The 12,520-nt window shown below is 42.7% G+C and overlaps 1 protein-coding gene across 1 annotated transcript in view; it reads right to left on the bottom strand.

The window, feature by feature from the left end:
* The window catches only part of EXOSC7 (exosome component 7), a 43,957-nt gene that overhangs the window by 14,806 nt on the left and 16,631 nt on the right, over nt 1-12,520 (bottom strand). Inside the window, exons 4-5 of the mRNA XM_040353144.1 lie at nt 11,135-11,300; nt 6,548-6,618 (exon numbers count right to left, since the gene is read on the bottom strand). Of these exons, the coding sequence (XP_040209078.1) occupies nt 6,548-6,618; nt 11,135-11,300 (237 nt within the window). The remainder of the gene's footprint in view (nt 1-6,547; nt 6,619-11,134; nt 11,301-12,520) is intronic.

Here is a 12,520-nt window from a genome sequence, read left to right as displayed (position 1 = left end):
ACGGTTTAGGAGATATTCCCCTCGCAATGCCAGCGGCGCATGCGCACAGGGGATCTACGGCGAAAGGACCGGCAGCCGCCGGACCTTGCCGAATTTAAATCTCCCGCGCGCGGGAGTGACGTCATCGCCGCTCCAGCCAATCACAGCACTGGAGCGGCGATACCCGGAAGACACGCCGAGGCAAGATGACATCTCGCTCGGCGTGAACCAGGTAAGTTCTACACACCTCGTTCCGAGGTAAGTATTTCATAATGAACTAATATGCGGTGCATATTAGCTCATTATGACTTTTGCCTTGCAGGAGAAAAAAATAAAATAAATGTTTGATGCGGGTTTACAACTGCTTTAAGTCTTAAGGAAACTAGGGACTCTCTAATCTAAGGACCCTTTTCACACATCCTTGTCTGTTTTCACTGACTCCACTTCCTCAGCAGGGATCACTCCGTTGATCCCCGCTGAGCCGGCGGATTACAGGTCCACCTCTGATCACTGTGCAGAGACCGACCTGTCAGAGCCCTGCTCCCCGCTTTGGGGGAATCGGATGAAAATGTGTCTGCCTGTCCTTTTTCATCCAATCCGATAGACGGATGGAAAATATGGTTTCCATTCGTCTGGATTTAACGGAGCGGATGTCAGCGGAAATGTCACTGCTAACATCCGTCGCTCCAAAGGGGTACATTGCCCATCCGTTCAGGTCCACCTGAAAAACTGACAGACGGACCTGAACGGACACCGATCCGTTGATCCCCACTGAGCCGGCGGATGACAGGTCCATCTCTGCCCACTGTGCGGAGACGGACCTGTCAGAGCTCAGATCTCCTCTATGGGGAATCGGATGAAAACGGACCGATTGTCCGTTTTCATCTGATCCGATAGACGAATGGAAAATAGAGTTTCCATCCATCTGCATTTAGCAGATCGGATTTCACCACTGATGTCCGTCCCTCCATATGTAGAGGTGAATGGAGCGTCTGTTCAGGTCTGCCTGAAAAACTGACTGGCGGACCTGAATAGTCTGTATGTGTGAAAGGGGCCTTAGGTGTTATGTACGCTCTTCTTACGTGCGTATGTTTTTTTTCCCCAAAAAGGATGTTTTATTTAAAAAATAAACCTGTTTAGTCCATTCATGTAAAAAGCACTTCATAAAAGGGAAACTAACATTTTACAACTCCTAAAACACTTTTTAGCTTGCTTGAACCTTGGCTTATCTATCCAGTTCTGTGGTATTCCACATGCTCAACAAGAACACAGATTTCACAATTTCAACCACTGCCTACTGGCTAAAGACCCTTCCCAACAAGGACAACAAATGGATTCTGACGTAGAACATGTGGACTCCATTGCTTTCAAGTGTTCAGCAGGGCACCACAGAACATCACAGACATTCTTCACATTGCCTGCTTGTCATAACACAACTGATGTGCTCTTACTCCATACATAGCAAATCAAAAGCTAGCAAGATTCATGAAGGAGAGACAATATCACTGTACTACAAAATTATTACAGCACATTATACTGCCTAGTTGTCCCAAAAGATGCCTGAAGCATTACCCGCAGGGACTGGGTTACAAAGGGCACCTTAACGTAGGGTTGCCACATCATCCTTTTAATCCAGAACACATAAAAAATTACACAGGTTCGGAGGGTAATTTAATGCAGATAAGGCACCAAGTGAGTTTAATTACCACCTTAATCAGCCACAGAACCTGTGTAATTCATATGTGTCCTGGATTAAAGGGATGATGTGGCAACCCTACCTTAACGTTGATCTTCTACTACCTCTTTACTACTTTAGCACCATCTGTCTTATTTTAATTTGTCTTTTGCTCCCATTCTCATCCACAATATCTCATTTCTCCACCTTGAGTCCACCCCTCAGACAAAGAACAGATGGATTTAGTACAGATATTTATGGTTCCGTTGCACTAGGACTGGTAGTGTTCATGTTCTACATAAAAAAATGTAACTTCATCCTTTCAGAGGTTAAGAATGAGGTTGTTAACTGTAAAAAACTTTTGTGAATAAAAACAAAAATCTTCTGCATTGCAAGAAAACCTACCAGCAGCTCACTCACATTGACATGTCAAAGACAAATCACACACAGGGATGCCACAAACTTTGGGATAATCCTTGAGACAGTGTCGTAGTGCAAAACCTTGGCTATTAAAAGAAGCATTGAAGATTGAGGCATCCTGGTGTGTAAATATGGGTGGGTACACATGGATTGAAATTTCAGGGATCAGCTGAATTTCGATATGTGTTAGGCCCTCCCCGTTTGACAGAAGCTGATCTTTAAATTGGCTTTTGTTGAAAAGTTAATCTTAAAAACCTTTATTGATCAGCTGATTGCAGCCAACCAGCCAGCAGCCTACAACTAACCAGCTAAAACAGTCAGTGTATTCTGACAGCATTGGCTCCCGCTGCTGTCAATCAAAGCCAGTGATTTGGGAGCCAGAGAGCGGGGCTGAGTTAATGGACACAGCAGCAGGCCTTGGGACGCACCCGCACGAGTGCCCCCAGGGAATACAGGTCTCCGTGGGGGCACTCAAGAAGAGGAGGAGCGCCGCTGGGAGACCCCAGAAGAGGAGGATCGGGGCCCCTCTGTGCAAAACTCTTGCACAGATGAGTTAAGTATAACATGTTTGGTATTTAAAAAAACACAAACCTTTACAACCTCTTTAATATCGTGAGGAGAGTTAAATCACGGTCTCCATTCTTTAACAATTAATCGTCCAGCTCGAGTACTAGTTTGCGTAAATCTGAAGGCACTGCCTTAATTTTTGCAATCAACTCATGCTTATGGCAGGGTTCCTTGAAAGGCACAAAAATTTGACCCACCCACCAGAGAAAACTGCAGAAACAAGAAGCCATGGGAGAAGGAGTGCAGGGGCCGTCACTTTAAAAAAAAATTGCATTGTGGAAGTTATTTTTAAATCTAGCTGTAATACATTTGCAGTAATATGCAAATGTAGACGAATACTTCACGGTTGTTTTTGGATGAGAGGCATCTATGAGCCAATGCCAACTAACTGATATAAAGTTGTGAAAATCTGGGATGGAGCTGACAGATGGAGTGCAGATGTTTCACAACAAACCATAAGCCAAGTTTTTAGGCAAGTTTGTGGTTTACACATTCAACCATATCCCTATGCTTGCCCATGATCTTCTGCAATATGTAATGACAAAAGGAGCACATGGCAAGTACATGAAGCAAAGAACAGCTTCATCCACAGAGCTTCTGCTTGTATACTTATTAAAATTGTATTGACGTTTGTTTTTAGTTTTTTCTAAAATAACAAACATGTCATATATGCCCGCTCTGTGCAATAGTTTTGCATAGAGCAGCCCCGATCCTCCTCTTCTGGGGTCCCCCACCAGTGCTCCTGGCTCTTCCTGCCTTTGAGTACCCCTCTTAGTAAGCTGCTTGCTGGGGGTACTTGTTTGGGCTTGATCCCAAGGCGCACTGTGCGCATCTATTGACACACGGTGCAGCTCAGTCCTGCGAGAGAGAGGGGAAGAGAAAGAGAGAGAGAGAGAGAGGGGGGGAGCGAGAGTGAAGAGAAGAGAGAGAGGGGGAGAGAGAGGGAAGAGATCTTCCAGAATTCATCTTATTGAAAAGAGTTCTCCGATATAAAACCCCTAAAGACATACAGTTAGGTCCATATATATATTTGGACACAGACACAATTTTAGATTTTAAAGTGCACACTCTCAGGTTTAATTTAAGGATGTGTACATCCAAATCCAAGGAAGGTTTTAGGAATTACAGCTCTTTAGACTAGCCACACCCCCCCCCCCTTTTCAAGGGACCAAAAGTAATTGGACAATCGACTCAAAAGCCAATTCATGGACAGATGTGGGCTGCTCCTTCTATTTCCATAAATTAAGCAGGTAAAAGGTCTGGAGTTGATCCTAAGTGTGGTATTTGCATTTGGAATCTATTGCTGTGAACCTACATCATGCGTTCAAAGGAGCTGTCCATGCAAGTGAAACAGGCCATTGTAAGGAAAAATTTAACAAATCTATTAGAGATAGCAGCAACATTAGGAGTGGCCAAATCAATAATTTGGTACATTCTGAGGAAAGAAAAACGCGCTGGTGAGCTCAGCAACATAAAAAGGCCTGGACGAAAGACAACAGTGGTGGATGATTGCAGGATCTTCTTTACGGTAAAGAAAAACCCATTTACAACATCCAGACAAGTGAAGGACACTCTCCAGGAGGTGGGCGTATCATTTTCAAAGTCTACAGTCAAGAGAAGACTTCACAAAATCACATAAAGAGGGTTCACCACAAGGTGCAAACCATTCATAAGCCTGAATTGAAAAGCCAGTTCTGGAAAAGCATTCTTTGGATGGATGAAAATAGGATTAATCTGTACCAGAATGACGGGAAAAAAGAAAATGTAGAGAAGGCTTGGAACAGCTCATGATCCAAAGTACACAATTTCATCTGTAAAACATGGTGGAGGCAGTGTGATGGCATGGGCATGCATGGCTTCCAGTGGCACTGGGTCATTGGTGTTTATTGATTGGGAGAAAAGACAGAAGCAGCCGGATGAATTCTGCAGTATTTAGAGATATACGGTCAGCCCAGATTCCGCCAAATGCAGCAAAGTTGATTGGACAGCACTTCACAGTACAGATGGACAGTGATCCAAAAACACACTGCAAAAGCAACCAAGGAGCCTTTGAAAGAAAAGAAGTGGAATATTCTGCAATGGCCGAGTCGATCACCTGATCTCAACCCAATTGAGCATTTAACTTGCTGAAGGCAAAACTAAAAGCAGAAAGACCCATAAAGAACAACTGAACATAGCTGCAGTTAGAGCCTGGCAAAGAATCAGAAAGGAGGAAACCCAATCTTTGGTAATGTCCATGGGTTTTATTCTGGTGACATACATAGCCAAAAGTATGAAAACTAGGCCTGTGTCCAAATATATATGGACCCAACTGTATGCTTGCTGCTCTCTACTTCCTCACTTGGCTCCTTTTTTGGGGCCCTGCGGTTTATATTTACGAATAAAAAAAGCCAAAAAAATTGATTTTCTTGTAAACAAGTACGTTTTCTCCTTCACTGATGGGCACTGATAAGGCGGCACAGATGAGGTGGCACCAATGAGATGGCACTGATGGTCCCTGATATGCATCACTGGTAGCACCGACAGGCATTTTTTCATTGGCACCTGCCTGGGCACTGATTGGCATATCCCTGGTGGTCTAGGGTGGCATACCTGGTGGTGCAGTGTGGTGGCCATCCTTGATGGTCCTGGGCGGGCATCCGAGGGGGGGCTGCGCTAATAAACAATCAGCACAGACCCCGCTGTCAGGAGACCAGCCAATCGGCTCTCCTCTACTCGCGTCTGTCAGATCAACGCCTCTTCCTGTTTACATCGCGATCAGCCGTGATTGGACACGGCTGATCATGTGGTAAAGCGTCTCCGTCAGAGACTCCTTACCTAGATCAGAGTTGCGGTGTGTCAGACTGACATGCCGCAACAACGAGCATCGTGATGCGCGCCCCCACGGGCGTACGCCGGCTGTTACCCTGCTGGACATTATATGACGCCCAGTCAGGATAACTGAACCACTTCCCAGCCGTCATTCTGCTATAGTCATTCGGAAAGTGGTTAAACTCTTCTCCTGAGCCATTTGAGGGTTTTGTGTAGGATTTTTCATGCTTATTAAGACATATCACTTGGTTTAAAAAAAATTAATAAAAAAAGTTAAAATCCTGCGCTTATCCTACTCTCTTGGTGAAGGGAAGTGTGACTATTGAAATGGAAAAATCAAACCGATAGATAAATAAGTTAAAATATATAAATATAAGGGAACAGGATCTGTTTTTTTGGGGGGTTAACGCTTTAAGTTCTAAGCCCAGTAAGATGCACTGAAATAAGCAGAGAATATTCTTTATAGTAGATGAAAATTTAACTAAATTCATAAAACTAATCTTATAATCATGTTAAATGTTAAAAGTTAAAGCGGAGTTTCACCCAAAAATGGAACTTCTGCTTTTCGAAACCCCCCCCCCCCCCCTCCGGTGTCACATTTGGCACCTTTCAGGGGGAAGGAGGGAGCAGATACCTGTCTAATACAGGTATTTTCTCCCACTTCCGACTCCCACTACCTACGCCACATATAGCGCTTTCTCTGCCTCCCCGCTGTCTTCTGGGAGACACACAGGTCCCAGAAGACAGCAGGGACCAGTGGGGTCGCACAAGCACAGTAGGGAACCAGGAAGTGAAGCCGCAGGGCTACACTTCCCGATTCCCTTACCGAATATGGCGGTGACAGCACCAGAGAGCCTAGGGACAGGCTTTAGGTGCCGACAATGCGTGCGTACAGGACAGGTAAGTGTCCATATATTAAAAGTCAGCAGCTGCAGTATTTGTAGCTGCTGACTTTTAATTTATATTTTTCGGCGGAACTCCGCTTGAAGCAGAAAGAAAAAACAATGAATGAATGAGTGACTTGTATAGCGCTACACATGCGAACTGAATCGCCCCAATGGAATGGGTAATGTTTACAAATTGTATCTATCTTACCTTGTATTAAATAGGGCTGCTTTCACACCGATAGATATGGTATCAAACAGGTTTCCACCACAATGCACAAGCTGCATCACAAGAAAAAAATAAAAATTTAATTAATTAGTAATACAATACATATCTATCAGAAGTTGTACTAGGATTCTTTCTAATTCTGAGCAGCATTTAAATTATACTATTAAGTATTATTTTCCACATGGAGCATATAGACGGCATCAGATTCATGATGAAAAACAGCTAATTTTTCACTTGTTTTCTGTGACCTAGACACAGCTTTAATCTCCATCAAAAGTACACACAATGAACAATTAGTGGGGTTGCAATGCTTGTGCTCCTAGAACTACCAATAGTCTAAATCAAGCCTTTTATGAACAAACAATAATGAAATTGCCAAGAACCATGTATAATTTCTGAGATTCAGCTGTATACTGGAATATAAAACACAAGTTCTAAATGATGGAATAAAAGAGGCATTACGTACAAGTTTCTCTCTTTTATACAATTGCAACATGTGGTCTGAGTATTGCAGAACCAAACAGGCAAATTTATCCAGCAATGTGCCCTTGAAGAGCTGCTTTACTAGAGATAAAATCTGTATAGGAGTCTGACTCAGGGGTTGGTTTACTCTTTAGTAACCCAAAAGGTCTCTGAGGAAATCCATAAGGCCCCTTTCACACCGACATGTTTTTCAGGCGGTTTTATCGCAAAAAATAGCGCTGCTATACTGCCAGAAAAAATCATGCCCTGCAGTCTTCAGTGTGAAAGCCCGAAGGCTAGTGCGCTAGTGCTCCAAAAGTCCTGCTAGCCGCATCTTTGGAGCGGTCAAGGAGCGAGGTGTTTACCGCTCCTTCCCATTAAAATCAATGGGAAACTGCGGTAATATCGCCGGCAATGCGCCTCTGCAGAGGCGCATTGCCAGCGGTATTAACCCTTTTTCGGCCGCTAGCGGGGGTTAAAACCGCGCACCGCTATGCCGCCAGCGCACCTCCTGCGCCCAGTGTGAAAGGGGCCTCATAGATGTAGCTCTTAAGGCGGGGTTTCTGTTCCACGACTCACCACCAACAAGCCGATACACTGTGTCTGTCACAAGGAGCGAGGGGCACGGAGAGGCAAACAATCGCTGGACAGGACACTAGCCACGGGGCATTGGTATATGAAACAGGATTATTTTTCACTGTCACATGTTCTGAGATCATTGGGCGTTTTTAGCCTTGTTTGATCAAAATAAAATTAAATGGAGTGCACTAATCAACGATTTCCCTTTGAGATTAATAAAGTATTCGGATTCTATGGCAGTGGTGTATTTAGGTTTTGTGCTGCCCTAGGCCTGACTAAACTCGCACACCCCCTAATTTATATATGATGCACCCCTTCCTGTCAAGACTACACCCCTTCCTTTTTTAGACCCGCCCTGTCATTTTCATAGGAGGAGGGACTGAGGGCCAGGGTGGGGTGAGGACAGAGCGCCAGGGTGGGGTGAGGACAGAGCGACAGGGTGGGGTGAGGACAGAGCGACAGGGTGGGGTGAGGACAGAGCGACAGGGTGGGGTGAGGACAGAGCGACAGGGTGGGGTGAGGACAGAGCGACAGGGTGGGGTGAGGACAGAGCGACAGGGTGGGGTGAGGACAGAAGCCATTCACTGGGAAGCTGTACTGCTGCCTCTCCTTCCCCAAGCTCTTATGCCGCTGAGAACTGAGGAAATGTTATCACTTCTAAAAAAAAAAAGTTACAAAAAATATATTTATAATGTGTTTTTAGATCTATACAAATATGCTTTGCCTTTCGTTTCTTTTGTAAATTGGGGAAGGGAAAAGGGGCTACTCCAAAAAGCTGACCCCCCGCCCCTATATGCTTAAATACACAATTGAGGCAATACCCTTTTATCTTGTGTAAATTGAATGGGTTGTTTTACAAGGTGATTGTTTACAATCGCTTTAAAGTTCCAAGTTAAACTAATTGTAAAGACAGAAGATTTTTCCATCTTAATGCATTAAAGATAAAAAGCCTTCTGTGTACAGCAGCCCCCCTCAGCCACTCTAATGCTAAACGAAGAAAGAACACACCACTCAAGGCTACACACGGTGCAATTAAGTGCCAGATGCAAATCTTGGCTCCCCACAGTCCACAGCGGATAAATATCGATAAAATGGTAGCACACTAGATTCTTCAATTGCTTGGGGAAATTCTTTATTGTCAAAAGCCAACAAGTGACAGGGAATGCAGTTAACACGTTTTACAAGATACATCTTGCTTGATCAAGCAAGATATATCACATGTGAAACGCGTTAACTGCATTCCCTGTCACTTGTTTGGCTTTTGACAATAAAGTATTCCTCAAGCAATCGAATAATCTATTGTGCTACCATTTTGTCAAGATTTACCCTCTAATACTTACCTGAGGTCCCTCTAGGTCCAGCGATGTTGCATAAGTGTCTCCCCATTGGCTGAGACAGCACCGCAGTGCCATTGGCTCCCACTGCCGTCATAGTCCGTCAACCAATGAGGAGATAAAGGGGGCTCCATGTCTGAATGGACACAGGGTGCTGTAGCTTGCCTTCGGTGCCCCTATAGCAAGCTGCTTGCTGCGTGGGCACTCAACAGGAGGGGGCGACAGGAGAGCCAAAGAGGGACTCGAGAAGAGGAGGATCAGGGCTGCTCTGTGCAAAACCACTCTGTGCAAGTAAGTATGTATAACATGTTTGTTATTTTTAACTAAATAACAAGAGTTTGGTATCACCAAGAGTGAGCCTATATCCTTACTTGTTGGTGGAGGTGAACTACAATTGGCACTGAAGCATTTCCTCCAGGTACTCTGGTTTCCTCCCACACTCCAAAATCAGGCTGGTAGGTTAATTGGATCCTGCCTAAATTGTCCCTAGTATGTGTATGTATGAATGAGAGGGGTCTTAAATTGTAAGTTCCTTGAGGGCGGGGAATGATGTGAATGTACAATATAAAACGTGAAGCGCTGCATAAATTGACAGCGCTATACAAGTAGCTGTAATAATTTTTTTTTTTTTTTTTAAAAAGATTTCACTAAAAGGTGCCTGTACATTAAAGAAGAATCTTTGAGAACGTTTTTTTATAAAGGACCGTTTGATTACAGACACATCGTGGCATATATGAACATGGAAAGATACACATTATTGAAAGTTTAAGATATGGATATATGAACACTGTAAGGAGTTTTATATATGTTATTGATCTTTGACAACACATGTATGTGATTTAGTTAAAGTAGTGGGGCCCTTTCTGTTACATAAGCACTTTTTGTTGACAAAGTGGAATGGTTACGAGATTTAAATTTCATTACAAGCGCTCTACTGTTTCAGGCTTTATTTGCTAAAATAGCAGCATTTCATCTATAGGGAAGAAACAAAGCAAATGATAAAATAAGAAATTATAGGGGTAAATGTTTATGTTATTGACGTTCATTATATTTTTGGCTTTATCTAAACACATTTTTATGCTACAAATAAACATTTGATACATGACAAATGATTCTCAGAGCACTTTGGGTTTTCTAATCAGATAGCATAGCAGTAGCTGTTCCCTTTGATTCAATGCTGTCTCTCACTGAAACATCAGAGAGCCATATGAATGGAGAAAGAAAGGGAAGGTGTTACTGCTCTAATTAACATATGTGTAAATTTTAGTTTTAGCTATAATCTCTGTTAAATGGAATGGTTTTTCCCAACAGGTGGCAAGGAGAATTGGAAAACGTCAAAAGCAACCAAAAGTGTAATTTGTTGTCTAGAAGAGAGGACATAATCACTGAAATTCATAGGGTGTGGTAGACACTCATTAGAAATCTCCCATCCGTGCAACAAATGGCTCAACTTCAGATTCATGTAATCGTCCGTAGCATATATGAGTCTGTTCCAAAATTACACTTTGCACAAATACAACACAATTTACTCCACTATGAAAGAAGTCTCGTTTACATCCACTTTTCCGATCACCAATAGGATGCCATTTCTTAATGAATTTGTTGCAGCTATAGCGTCAGAATGTAATGCGTCACACACAAGAACTACCCAACTTCGTCCTATGCATCAGAAGTCACAAATGGACATGGATTTCATGTATTTGACGCAGGACTTTCCAATATTGTCATAACGTTAGACAGTGTCGCAAATGCTTGATGGAACTGTGGCTAATATCTTTATATGCTCAAAAGAAAAAAAAAATCCTATTTTCTCTTTTCGTCCATGGATGGACACAGCTTCCTTAAATCTTGACTTGTGGGTTATGTTCCTGTTCTATAGGAGAGGTCCTCTCCTAATCGACGAAACATAACCCACTTGTCAAGAGCTGTCCATGGACGAAAAGAGAAAATAGGATTTTTTGTATTCACCGTAAAATCCTTTTCTCTGTCATCCATGGACGGACACAGCTACTTTAATCTTGACAAGTGGGTTATGTTCCATCTATTAGGAGAGGACCTCTCCTATAGAACAGGAACATAACCCACAAGTCAAGATTTAAGGAAGCTGTGTCCGTCCATGGACCAATAGAGAAAAAAAAATTGAAACATATGTTAGTACTCAGCAAATGATTAAATTGTGTTGTTTGTCACTTACCAGAACATCAATATAAAGAGTCCAGCAGTGCTCTCTTGGCAAAATGCAGAGGGATTCAAGGTCAATGCTGCTCTTGTTATCAAACACCTTGTACAGCATATTTGCAATCTCTGTGCCAAGCTCTTCTCCCCCACGACCTTCAAACGCTGGAGTCGCATTTGCTGAACTAGAAAATACCAAAATACCATCAGAGATATCTATACAAAGAGATCTACTATATAGTTAGCCATCTAAAAAGAGATTAAATATTTTAGACCTACATCAATATAATTTATTCAAATAAATATCTACCGTCTGTCTGTCTGGAAGACTAACAAGTAAAGGTATATATTCTTGCAATACCCCCAACTGCCCATATGCATTCGATGTGAAATAGTTTTTATTGGTTCACACTTTCCAAGTTCTGCTTCTGCATAATATACAAGAACGCCCATAGAGTAGTTGACTGGATTGTCTTTTAGCAACATGCTTTAAATGTGCCTGAAGTTATTAATTATTTTTTAACCACGTTGATTTACTGTACATGATTTTATGTTTTATGAGCTTGTGTGCCACATGTGACTTGCTACCTTTGATGTTGCAAGCCGTGCTTTTTTCCAAATACCCGTGGCTGTCATTAAGTTACCAGATGCTCACACAACAATAATTTGGTCTTCTCTCAGTCTCTATATATCAGACATTGAGTTCTGAGGACCATGATCCACCACTTTATTTTTAAAACACAGTTTGCTACTGTAATACGTGTATAAGATTTGTTATTTTAGGGAGTTGCTCAAAACATTTCCCAATAGATATGGTGTGAGAAAAAGTGAATGGACTTTGTGTTCCTTATGCAGTAACAGCACACATTTGGAATCCCACTTCTTCTAATGTTCAATAACATGCAAGGGGTATTATATAGCGTTATAGTTAAAGGATAAGTTCGCCTTTACAAAGAAAATAACAGATAGACATTTTATTTGCAAGTAAAAAAACAAAACATGCATTTGTTATTAAATTTTTTTGTTATGGACCTGTAAAGCATTGCACCCAAGAGCAGCAGATAGTGGGTGTAATGCCACGGTCCTGCAGACTGTGCATCTGTCTGGCCGTACCTCTGATACAGGTAGACAGTTACACTGTGACAGGAAGACTAAATGATTTACCACAGTGCTCAACAAGGCCGTGGTTGTTCAGAGAACTACAAGCCAAAAGACGCAAAGGCTGTCGGACCTTGTCGGTTTCCCATTCACAGAACACTGTGTATGGATGATGCACGGTCAGGTGGGTGGAGCCCCGCTTGGCCATGTTTTTAACAGATTTTAACAGCTAGTGTGTGTGTGTGTGTGTGTGTGTGTGTGTGTGTGTGTGTGTGTGTGTGTGTGTGTGTGGGGGGTGGGGTAAGAT

This window comes from Rana temporaria, chromosome 5 (genome assembly GCF_905171775.1).
Source record: "Rana temporaria chromosome 5, aRanTem1.1, whole genome shotgun sequence".
Taxonomy (NCBI): Eukaryota; Metazoa; Chordata; class Amphibia; order Anura; family Ranidae; genus Rana; species Rana temporaria.
This window is presented reverse-complemented; position numbering and strand designations above follow the sequence as displayed.